At 40.9% G+C, this 11,956-nt stretch overlaps 2 protein-coding genes and 2 pseudogenes across 3 annotated transcripts; all 4 read right to left on the bottom strand.

Annotated features, from left to right (window-relative positions):
* Positions 1-1,751: 1,751 nt before the first annotated feature.
* LOC126576522 (serine protease inhibitor 3/4-like) lies at positions 1,752-3,554 on the bottom strand (annotated as a pseudogene).
* Positions 3,555-4,708: 1,154 nt separating this feature from the next.
* LOC126576521 (antichymotrypsin-2-like) lies at positions 4,709-6,365 on the bottom strand (annotated as a pseudogene).
* Positions 6,366-7,383: 1,018 nt separating this feature from the next.
* On the bottom strand, positions 7,384-9,024 carry LOC126576520 (antichymotrypsin-2-like). Its single transcript, XM_050237830.1, has 4 exons — positions 8,827-9,024; positions 7,940-8,743; positions 7,731-7,872; positions 7,384-7,666 (listed from the first exon to the last, which is right to left on the bottom strand). Exons 1-4 carry the CDS (start codon positions 9,013-9,015, stop codon positions 7,524-7,526), a joined length of 1,278 nt encoding a protein of 425 aa, XP_050093787.1. The 5' UTR covers positions 9,016-9,024; the 3' UTR covers positions 7,384-7,523.
* Positions 9,025-9,541: 517 nt separating this feature from the next.
* On the bottom strand, positions 9,542-11,503 carry LOC126576523 (antichymotrypsin-2-like). 2 transcript variants are annotated; one of them, XM_050237833.1, is made up of 5 exons: positions 11,426-11,503; positions 11,130-11,342; positions 10,249-11,046; positions 10,040-10,181; positions 9,542-9,876 (listed from the first exon to the last, which is right to left on the bottom strand). In XM_050237833.1, exons 2-5 carry the CDS (start codon positions 11,292-11,294, stop codon positions 9,737-9,739), a joined length of 1,245 nt encoding a protein of 414 aa, XP_050093790.1. In that variant the 5' UTR covers positions 11,295-11,342; positions 11,426-11,503; the 3' UTR covers positions 9,542-9,736. The 2 variants fall into 2 exon arrangements, with proteins under 2 accessions (XP_050093790.1, XP_050093789.1); XM_050237832.1 differs by having other exon boundaries at positions 11,130-11,490.
* Between the last annotated feature and the right edge of the window lie 453 nt (positions 11,504-11,956).

Raw genomic sequence — 11,956 nt, forward strand, 5'->3', positions numbered from 1 at the left:
ACCAAGACAAAAGCAATTCCACTGCTCTTGATGAGTTCATAACCGGACTTAGTTGATACTAGCGCTACAGCCACAGCCTCCGTTCGTCGCCCTTAGATTGGAACTTATGAACACAACTGTTTCCGCATTAAACGGGTTTCGTAAACAGAGCCAAGTGCTGGGTTATAGGCAACGGGATACTGTGTGTGGAGTGATGTCGACGCCAACGATCTTCACTGCAACCTTGGCACGTTCGCCCAGTAATGAAAAGATACTCAGGTAGTCACGGTCACTCTGTCTGGCATTATCATGTCGCCAGCAATATTGTAGTCTACGATGGTCTTATAATTAAAATATACGATCTACTCGTCACAGCCTCACGTTGCCGCAAAGCTGCTAAGGTCTAAGCAATACGAGCTTGGTTAAGATAAAAATGGAAAGCCATTTCTCTACAAACTGTCCTTGATCTGTTAGTTACTGTTATAGAACTGCGAAAAGATGTTGCATTGTTAGACATTACATTACAGAAAGGGTTGAGTAAATTAGTATATTCATCGACTGTTTATCACGTCAAATATGTTTGAATGAGACAGTATTTGACTCCATACAAAGCCTTATATTATTCAAATTATTGCATCGTTAACACAACCATCACGTTCTAGGGGAACCCCGGTGGGCAATTCGCACTCCCTTCAAATTCTGATATCCTCACAAATGGGTTATTGCGCACCCCATCGGCGCGTGATGGTTGGTGCAAGTATTTCGCTGGTGAAATATGCATTCATTAGCGCAACATACATTAGTGGTGCAGGTCAAGAATAAGTGGCGCTCGTATGCCTTTTGAGCAGCGTATTGAATATTGGGTAGTTTCAATATTTTATCATGCCGCATATGCAACCTCACAACCCGCGATATTGCGCTGCAACACGAGCTTCCTTCACACGAATGAGGCCGGTAATGGTCCTGATGAGTGATTGGAGTGCATTTGTGGTGCAACGGACAACGCCAATTGGGGCTACCGTTGGGAATCGCATACATTATGGTGAAAAAAAAAACATGTTCCAGCTCTTCTCTTCCTATCGCATAATGTCAATTTGTGTACGTGTAGCACGTGTTAATTGTGCACCATAAACTCAATTACGAAGATGTGTTTTATGCAGTTCAGTTCGAGGAGGCCCATAAGGAACACTTATAAAACCACCAACCGCTCCCAAACGTGTCACTAACGAATGTTCAATTAATTGTAATTGAAGTTGAGTTCACACGGTGTATAAAAGATAAAATGCACTCTATTGCTAAGCGTTTCAAGTGCATACTGTTCGTTTTTTTAGCAGGTATAAGTTTGTTTTGCTTTGGTTTTAGAATCATCATCAGAGCCTAGGCGTTATTAAACTGAAGCATAATCATGATTCTTCATGCTTTATGCCACATTGCTTTCCTTATTTCATGCCATTTTTAGCGTAAGTAATCTATTTTACATTGGTTTCGGTAAGAAGGTAGAGCACCTTTGGCTGCTTTTGGTTGAGGTATAACGAACAAGTGCAACAGGACACAAAGACCAGTACTTCAGGATTTAATGTTCTTCGAATTGGGAAACAAACTGTTAACGATTTTGCGATCAACCAATCCGATAGAGACGCTTTCGATGCTTATGCACAATTGTGGAAGCTCCAACAGGATTTGCATTAAGAACAAGTTTGTTTTTAATCGATTTCTTTCGTTTGCAAATCATGTAAGAAACAATATCGAGTGTTTCAGTTGCTTATATCACTATATTGCATTTCAATTAAAATTGAACATAAGAAGATTTCGTAAAGGCTCATCCAAATGATTGAATAGTCCAGGCAGAACTGTCTCTTTGAAGGTGTCGTTTTCGGTTGCTCTTTTTCACTGCACTCTTGAAACACTAGACTCGCTTCAAGTGATTGTTCAGTTATTGTCATTGAGAGCAACAACACATTTATGCTAAATATTTGCTAATATTTTTGAGAAACTTTATTATCTCAGTTTGTTGAATATAAATTGGGACTGTTCAAACTGGGTTGGTCACTTTTCCTATGAAATAGACATCCTTATCTTGTGACAACAAAGCATACATAAATGGATGATCTACCCTGAACTCTATAACCGGTGGAGGTGTTGGAGGGGGATACGATCTATTCATCCCATGAAATCCTACACAGAGTAAAAGAAATGAGATGAATTTAAATACCAAAGAGCTGGTAGTTACTTGATGGTTCGATCAAAATATAGACCTAAAATCCGTTTACATAATCGATCGTTAAGTTTCACTCACCTGTAGCGGCTGCTGCTTCGGTACCTTCTTCATTCACTTCGATGAATGCTTTATGGACGACCTTTGAAACCTTGAGCGGTCCACCAGACTTCAGCAAATCAGGAAACTCAGCTTCGTCACTGAACATTCGTCCCATGCCAAGCTGTAACAATTGGTAGTCAATATATTACCAAAGAAGTAATAGTTGAATCTTCATGTACATCATTACTTACTGTTGTTAGAACGTCCTTAAGGTCGAGAGAAAAATTGATTTTAAATTTAGGGAGATATACATTCACTTTGATCTTTTTCATTTGGTTACGAAGATTGTCTAGGTTAAGATTTGAAAGTGTCTCTTCCAATGCTGCTATCCCATAGAGTTTGTTAGGCAACAGCACCAGCATCGTCACGGATCTGCCACTATACGTTAGCTCAAGAGCGGAGAATCCGTGATACATAAAGTTTTTGAACGCAAAATCCTCCTGAATGTACATCATCGGAACGTCATGAGACTCTGTTTCACTGGACAGGAATTTCATCGGGCGAGTGTCAGTCGTTTTGAATTGGTACCTCCAGATGCCCTTAAAATGCACAGCATTGGCCAGCACCATACGGGTATACTCATCCAGCGAATCGGGTGATATGAGGTTCTTGATTTTGCTGTTTGTTTTCTTTTCCACCCAATCGTTGATCGTTTTCGCGGCGATCTGACTCTGAGCGAAATTGACCTTTTGAACCTCTGACTGGAATCTGGTGGTGGCCACCTCTTGGAAGGAACGTTTCACATTGAATCCTTCTTTAACGTAAAGCTTGTTGGCTAAGACGATAGATGTATCATTAGCCAAACGATTCATGAGCCGTCCGTACCAGTCGGCAACCTGCTGCTTCTGATCGGATTTTCCGTAGCGTAATCAACCGAACATTTCGTCAGCTGTTAGTCCACCAGCTCCCATGGCGGCCAGTGATAGGCAGGCACTGATCGAAAGCGGAGAAAACACCACATTTCCGTCACTCGCTTGTGCACTCACTGACTACAAATTGGAAATAATTTAATTATCACTCCTTTATTTGGGAATTGTCAAGACACACAACAATTGAGCACAGAAGACGATGACTCACCTTGTACAGCTGGGTTGCGAAATCGTTGGATTGCTGCACAAATTTGTTGTCAGCCAAATTGGTGATTCCCTGGGAATTACGCTTCCTTATCTCGCGTTGATGAGTTTGACCAAGCACTAGCAAGATTGCTAGAAGTGAAAACGCTATTCGCAGAGAGGAATCCATTCTGACCAGGGTTAAGTCAAGTATCCAATTGATTCAAAGGGCACGAACGGTCACGCAATTTATAGCATGAGACGGTTCACATATACATGTTTAAGCGTCAAGCGCTTAACATTTGCATAAACTTTCATTAAAGAAAGCATTACTGAGGTACTGTGCAATAGACAATTATTTAGATTGAGAAATGTTAGATGCTATTGCAGACGCAGCGCATCTATATTTTGTTGGATATGTGAGTTTAGTTTTTACCACAAACTTTTAAATTACAAGATAGATGGAAACAAGCGAACAATAAACATTTGGGGAACAAACTAAAAGAAATGGCAGTGCAGAGAAGGTGCGATCATATATATTTTTGCTTTAGTTGACAGTACGCATCTATATTTTGTTGGATATGTGAGTTTAGTTTTTACCACATACTTTTAAATTACAAGATAGATGGAAACAAGCGAACAATAAACATTTGGGGAACAAACTAAAAGAAATGGCAGTGCAGAGAAGGTGCGATCATATATATTTTTGCTTTAGTTGACAGTACTATTGAGAGTCTGATCCATTCATTTTTCTCATTCAAATTGGCGTTAGCTTTTCAAAGTATTCTAATGCATTCTTTCACTGAAAGCCGTTCATTGATACAGGGAATTAAGTTAATTTACACGATCGAATATTGAGATCAACTGAACCATTCAGTTGTGACTGTTCTTGCAACGTGAGTATAAAGTTATCCGTGATCAACGGCTACGCGACAGAAAATTAACTTATAGAGGAACGATAGCGAATGTTCAAATTTACTTGAATAACTGATCCGTCTACATCGTCGGTTCGTAACCGAATTACGTTCAAATCTTTGAGCTGCGCAAATTGAAGCCTAAAAGTCACACCATTTAATTCAACTTTAAAATTGGATAATAGATCACCGCGACGGATTTCGCTTCGCTACTCTCCAGGGCTTAGATCGCGTTCAGCCAACGAGAACGAGAGCAAAATAGTACAACATGCACAGCGAACGAAAAGGTTATCACTTTTAAGATTCGCTCTTGCGCGCTGATAATGCTGTTGGTGTTTCAGTTGTTACCCTCAGTTCATAAATGAAGGGGAAATACCGTGCAAGCAAGCATTAAATAAGCTAAATTCGTTCGGATCGATGGTTGACACAACCCTATTTACAATGAAATTCGTTCGATTTCTTTTTAATAGTTTACTCTTTAATTGTTATTGATGAGTTTGACTCCCTTAAGCCTTTGATGGTTATAAAGCTTATAATTTGGCTTATTATGACTCAGTAGAAACAGAATGTTGAGAACTCTTATCCTTTAGAGAAGACAGTGGTGATGTGGTGCTTTATGCTGGATTGGTCACTTTTCCTATGAAATAGACTCCCTTATCTTGTGACAGCAATGCATATATAAATGGATGATCTGCCTTGAATTCCATGATTGGAGGCAGTGTCGGAGGAGGATACGAAAGAGGCACCATATAAATTCCTACACATAGTAAAAAGTAAAAATTAGATTTACTGCAATTGATAGCCAAATTCATATTTCTCACCTGTAGCGGCTGCTGCCTCGGTACCTTCTTCATTCACTTCGATGAATGCTTTATGCACGGCCTTAGAAACCTTGAGCGCTTCATCAGACTCCAGCAAATCAGGAAACTCAGCTTCGTCACTGAACATTCGTCCCATGCCAAGCTGCAAAGAGTAATCGTTGATAGTCAATATTTTAGCATAGAAGTAATACATGAAGATGATCACTTACTTTTGTTAGAGCGTCATTAAGATCGAGAGTGAAATCGATTTTGAATTTGGGGAGATATACTTTCACCTCTTTCTTTTTCATTTGCTTACGAAGCTCGACTAGGTTCCCGAAAAGAGCTGAAATTCTCTTCTCCAATGCTGCTAGTCCATCGCGTTTGTTGGGTAACAGCACCAGCATCGACATCCGTTCACCACTGTAGGATAGCTCAAGAGCCGAGAATCCCTTCATGGTGAAATTTTTATATGCGAAATACTCCTGGATGTACATCATCGGAACGTCTCGCGACAGGGTATCACTGGACCAGAATCGCATCGGGCGGGTGTCAGTCGTTTCGAACTGGTACTTCCAGTTACCCTTAAAATATACTGCATTGGCCAGCACCATTCGGGTAAGATCGTTTAGAGAGTTGGCTGAGATGAGATCCTTGATTTTGTTGTTTGTTTTCCTTTCCACCCAATCGTTGATCGTTTTCGTGGCGATCTCATTCTGCGCGAAATTGATCTTTTGAACATCTGACTGGAATCTGGTGGTGGCCACCTCTTTGAAGGAACGTTTCACATTGAATTCTTCTTTAACGTAAAGCTTGTTGGCTAAGACGATAGATGTATCATTAGCCAAACGATTCATGAGCCGTCCGTACCAGTCGGCAACCTGCTGCTTCTGATCGGATTTTCCGTAGCGTAATCAACCGAACATTTCGTCAGCTGTTAGTCCACCAGCTCCCATGGCGGCCAGTGATAGGCAGGCACTGATCGAAAGCGGAGAAAACACCACATTTCCGTCACTCGCTTGTGCACTCACTGACTACAAATTGGAAATAATTTAATTATCACTCCTTTATTTGGGAATTGTCAAGACACACAACAATTGAGCACAGAAGACGATGACTCACCTTGTACAGCTGGGTTGCGAAATCGTTGGATTGCTGCACAAATTTGTTGTCAGCCAAATTGGTGATTCCCTGGGAATTACGCTTCCTTATCTCGCGTTGATGAGTTTGACCAAGCACTAGCAAGATTGCTAGAAGTGAAAACGCTATTCGCAGAGAGGAATCCATTCTGACCAGGGTTAAGTCAAGTATCCAATTGATTCAAAGGGCACGAACGGTCACGCAATTTATAGCATGAGACGGTTCACATATACATGTTTAAGCGTCAAGCGCTTAACATTTGCATAAACTTTCATTAAAGAAAGCATTACTGAGGTACTGTGCAATAGACAATTATTTAGATTGAGAAATGTTAGATGCTATTGCAGACGCAGCGCATCTATATTTTGTTGGATATGTGAGTTTAGTTTTTACCACAAACTTTTAAATTACAAGATAGATGGAAACAAGCGAACAATAAACATTTGGGGAACAAACTAAAAGAAATGGCAGTGCAGAGAAGGTGCGATCATATATATTTTTGCTTTAGTTGACAGTACTATTGAGAGTCTGATCCATTCATTTTTCTCATTCAAATTGGCGTTAGCTTTTCAAAGTATTCTAATGCATTCTTTCACTGAAAGCCGTTCATTGATACAGGGAATTAAGTTAATTTACACGATCGAATATTGAGATCAACTGAACCATTCAGTTGTGACTGTTCTTGCAACGTGAGTATAAAGTTATCCGTGATCAACGGCTACGCGACAGAAAATTAACTTATAGAGGAACGATAGCGAATGTTCAAATTTACTTGAATAACTGATCCGTCTACATCGTCGGTTCGTAACCGAATTACGTTCAAATCTTTGAGCTGCGCAAATTGAAGCCTAAAAGTCACACCATTTAATTCAACTTTAAAATTGGATAATAGATCACCGCGACCGATTTCGCTTCGCTACTCTCCAGGGCTTAGATCGCGTTCAGCCAACGAGAACGAGAGCAAAATAGTACAACATGCACAGCGAACGAAAAGGTTATCACTTTTAAGATTCGCTCTTGCGCGCTGATAATGCTGTTGGTGTTTCAGTTGTTACCCTCAGTTCATAAATGAAGGGGAAATACCGTGCAAGCAAGCATTAAATAAGCTAAATTCGTTCGGATCGATGGTTGACACAACCCTATTTACAATGAAATTCGTTCGATTTCTTTTTAATAGTTTACTCTTTAATTGTTATTGATGAGTTTGACTCCCTTAAGCCTTTGATGGTTATAAAGCTTATAATTTGGCTTATTATGACTCAGTAGAAACAGAATGTTGAGAACTCTTATCCTTTAGAGAAGACAGTGGTGATGTGATGCTTTATGCTGGATTGGTCACTTTTCCTATGAAATAGACTCCCTTATCTTGTGACAGCAATGCATATATAAATGGATGATCTGCCTTGAATTCCATGATTGGAGGCAGTGTCGGAGGAGGATACGAAAGAGGCACCATATAAATTCCTACACATAGTAAAAAGTAAAAATTAGATTTACTGCAATTGATAGCCAAATTCATATTTCTCACCTGTAGCGGCTGCTGCCTCGGTACCTTCTTCATTCACTTCGATGAATGCTTTATGCACGGCCTTAGAAACCTTGAGCGCTTCATCAGACTCCAGCAAATCAGGAAACTCAGCTTCGTCACTGAACATTCGTCCCATGCCAAGCTGCAAAGAGTAATCGTTGATAGTCAATATTTTAGCATAGAAGTAATACATGAAGATGATCACTTACTTTTGTTAGAGCGTCATTAAGATCGAGAGTGAAATCGATTTTGAATTTGGGGAGATATACTTTCACCTCTTTCTTTTTCATTTGCTTACGAAGCTCGACTAGGTTCCCGAAAAGAGCTGAAATTCTCTTCTCCAATGCTGCTAGTCCATCGCGTTTGTTGGGTAACAGCACCAGCATCGACATCCGTTCACCACTGTAGGATAGCTCAAGAGCCGAGAATCCCTTCATGGTGAAATTTTTATATGCGAAATACTCCTGGATGTACATCATCGGAACGTCTCGCGACTGGGTATCACTGGACCAGAATCGCATCGGGCGGGTGTCAGTCGTTTCGAACTGGTACTTCCAGTTACCCTTAAAATATACTGCATTGGCCAGCACCATTCGGGTAAGATCGTTTAGAGAGTTGGCTGAGATGAGATCCTTGATTTTGTTGTTTGTTTTCCTTTCCACCCAATCGTTGATCGTTTTCGTGGCGATCTCATTCTGCGCGAAATTGATCTTTTGAACATCTGACTGGAATCTGGTGGTGGCCACCTCTTTGAAGGAACGTTTCACATTGAATTCTTCTTTAACGTAAAGCTTGTTGGCCAAGACGATAGATGTATCATTAGCCAAACGATTCATGAGCCGTCCGTACCAGTCGGCAACCTGCTGCTTCTGATCGGATTTTCCGTAGCGTAATCCACCGAACATTTCATCAGCTGTTAGTCCACCAGCTCCCATGGCGGCCAGTGATAGGCAGGCACTGATCGAATGCGGAGAAAACACCACATTTCCGTCACTCGCTTGTGCACTCACTTGCTACAAATTGGGAATAATTATCAGTCCTTGATTTGGGAATTGTCAAGACACACAACAATTGAGCACAGAAGACGATGACTCACCTTGTACAGCTGGGTTGCGAAAACGTTAGACTGCTGCACAAACTTGTTGTCAGACAAATCGGAGATTCCCTGGAAATTCCTATCGCTTATCTCGCGTTGTTGTGTTTGGCCAAGCACTAGCACGATTGCTAGAAGTGAAAACGCTATTCGCAGAGCGGAACCCATTATGAACTGGTTGAAGGCGAGCATTCAATTGATTCAAAGTGCACAAACAGCCAGGCAATTTATAGGATGCGATGGTACATCTCGGGGAAGCTGATGTGGGCATTCCCACCCGACGTAGACTGCCTCACACATACATGTATGAAGGTCAAGAGTTCAAGATTAGCATAAACGCTCGCGAAAGATCGCATAAATGTAACACTAATACTGTGCACATGGGCATTTGTTTTGATTGGGGAATGTTAGTTCCTATTGCAAACTCAAAAATCGAGTGCTGAAATTGGTTAAAATGACTTTAATGCCGGGGTATGGAGAGAGCATGAGCTAAAGAGAGGAGTAAAAGGGTTGAATTTGTTGAAGAAAAAGAAATGATTTTTTCGTGATTCATTTTTAAATGGTTTGTGATCTTTCGTAAGAGAACGTCGTGTGTAAAATAAACCAACAATATTTCATCGACATTTTGTAGGCCGGAAAAAAAGATATGCAATTAAGCATGCTACCTTTCTTGAGATATTGCCTTCGGATATTTCTACGAGCGACATGAGACTTGTTTCAATAGGTTGCTGTTTTATTGTCATTGGCGTATGTGACTAACAAAGACACAAGCGCTGAGTTTTGCTTGACGATGCTTTTCTTCATGAGTCTCAAGTAAGTGACGATTGGCGGTATGATCGCTTCGCTGGATTGCCGCTGAAGACAGAAGAGAAGCAGTATTATCCTTTTGAGAATATGGTGGTGCAGTGGCGTTTTACGCTGGGTTCGTCACTTTTCCTATAAAATAGACTCTCTTATCCTGTGACATCAAAACGTATATAAATGGATGATCTGCCTTGAACTCCATTACTGGTTGTGGTGAGTATACTGCTGACATCAGCATTATATCCAGCCCTATAGAGAGGAAATAAAAGGGTTTGGTTTAACCGCAATCGTGAGATATGCTGGGTTTACTATCGTGGGTTAACGATCATGTACATGTAAGATAGGGACAAAGAGTATCAAGACCAACCACGGATACTTCTACGGAAACGATCAATGACGTCGTTTTACTCACCTGTAGCGGCTGCCGCTTCGGTACCTGCTTCATTTACTTCGATGAATGCTTTATGAACGGCCTTAGAAACTTTAAGAGCTCCATCAGACTCCAGCAAACCAGGAAACTCAGCCGCATCACTGAACATTCGTCCCATGCCAAGCTGCAAGGAGTAATTGTTGATAGTCAATATTTTAGCATAAAAGTAATACATGAAGATGATCACTTACTGTTGTCAGAACGTTCTTCAGATCGAGAGTGAAATCGATTTTAAATTTGGGGAGGTATACTTTCACTTCGCTTATTTTCAATTGATTTCGAAGATCGATTAGGTCAAGACTCGGAAGTCTCTCCTCCAATGATGCTAATCCATCGCGATTGTTAGGCAACAGCACCAGCATCGTCACGTTACTGTCACTGTAGGATAGCTCAAGAGCCGAGAATGCTTCAGCCGCAAAGCTTTTGTACGCAAAATCCTTCTGAATGTACATTGTCGACACATCTCGTGACTCGGTATCACTGAACCAAAATGGTCTTGGATATGTGTGAAACGTTTTGAACTGGTGCTTCCATTTCGCGTGAAAATGTAGAGCATTGACCAACACCATACGGGTAAGTTCGTTCAGAGAATTGGCTGCGATGAGATTCTTGATTTTGTTGTTTGTTTTCTTTTCCACCCAATCGTTGATCGTTTTCGCGGCGATCTGACTCTGAGCGAAATTGACCTTTTGAACCTCTGACTGGAATCTGGAGGAGGCCACCTCTTGGAAGGAACGCTTCACATTGAATCCCTCTTTGACGTAAAGCTTGTTGGCTAAGACGATAGATGTATCATTAGCCAAACGAATCATGAGCCGTCCGTACCAGTCGGCAACCTGCTGCTTCTGATCGGCTTTTCCGTAGCGTAATCCACCGAACATTTCATCAGCTGTTAGTCCACCGGCTCCCATGGCGGCCAGTGATAGGCAGGCACTGATCGAAAGCGGAGAAAACACCACATTTCCGTCACTCGCTTGTGCACTCACTTGCTACAAATTGGGAATAATTATCAGTCCTTGATTTGGGAATTGTCAAGACACACAACAATTGAGCACAGAAGACGATGACTCACCTTGTACAGCTGGATTGCGAAATCGTTGGATTGCTGCACAAATTTGTTGTCAGCCAAATTGGTGATTCCCTGGGAATTACGCTTCCTTATCTCGCGTTGATGAGTTTGACCAAGCACTAGCAAGATTGCTAGAAGTGAAAACGCTATTCGCAGAGAGGAATCCATTCTGAACAGTGCAAAGTCTACGAGCAATTGATTCAAAGCGAGCGAACGCTAAGGGAATTTACAGTAGAATGTTTTTAATCATCGAGAGACATATAGAGCATCGAGATGATTTCAGAGAGTGTCTTACGCACACTACATAATTTTGATTTTGATCCGTTTCCAAGGTGAGTGATTAAGCTGTACTTGAACCGATCTTGACACGCTTGTTCTCTGTGCAATGGTCGGATTTAAACTCCCGATCCGCAATCGCTTATTACTTCACTACTGTCTCTCTCTTCCCTCTCACTCTCTATTTAATCGTAATTCTCTTATCTCTTGGCTCACAGAAACATAGACCTGTAGTATGTTCATGATTTACACTGACTTCAAGATTACCAAATCTTCAACATCCCATGTAGATCACACAAATACATTTAAATGGAGAGAAATTAATTTAATTGATGATTGTTAGTTGTTATTGTATGTGCAACGGGTGTATGCTTAAAATCAGTTATTTGTGTGTATTAAGCGTTAAGTTGATCGTAATGCTCGTATATTCATTAAGCATTTTTTCCTTAAACAAATGCAGGGCAACAAACCTAGAACTTCAGAAAATGCGTGGAAAAAATCCAGTACAGCGAATAAAATTGCATTGGAAAACCGGCTTTCCAAAAAAGCATTGG

The sequence above is a fragment of the Anopheles aquasalis genome, chromosome 3 (genome assembly GCF_943734665.1).
Source record: "Anopheles aquasalis chromosome 3, idAnoAquaMG_Q_19, whole genome shotgun sequence".
Taxonomy (NCBI): domain Eukaryota; kingdom Metazoa; phylum Arthropoda; class Insecta; order Diptera; family Culicidae; genus Anopheles; species Anopheles aquasalis.

Bases quoted from the DNA above. Each gene is read 5' to 3' on its own strand.
- LOC126576523 (XM_050237833.1), bottom strand. From the start codon at position 11,294: ATGGATTCCTCTCTGCGAATAGCGTTTTCACTTCTAGCAATCTTGCTA. The intron at 11,047-11,129 runs GTGAGTCATCGT...CCCAATTTGTAG, and splicing joins TCGCAATCCAGCTGTACAAG to CAAGTGAGTGCACAAGCGAG. The intron at 9,877-10,039 runs GTGAGTAAAACG...TCCTCTCTATAG, and splicing joins CGAAGCGGCAGCCGCTACAG to GGCTGGATATAATGCTGATG.
- LOC126576520 (XM_050237830.1), bottom strand. From the start codon at position 9,015: ATGCTCGCCTTCAACCAGTTCATAATGGGTTCCGCTCTGCGAATAGCG. The intron at 8,744-8,826 runs GTGAGTCATCGT...CCCAATTTGTAG, and splicing joins TCGCAACCCAGCTGTACAAG to CAAGTGAGTGCACAAGCGAG. The intron at 7,873-7,939 runs GTAAGTGATCAT...TACTCTTTGCAG, and splicing joins TTAATGACGCTCTAACAAAA to CTTGGCATGGGACGAATGTT.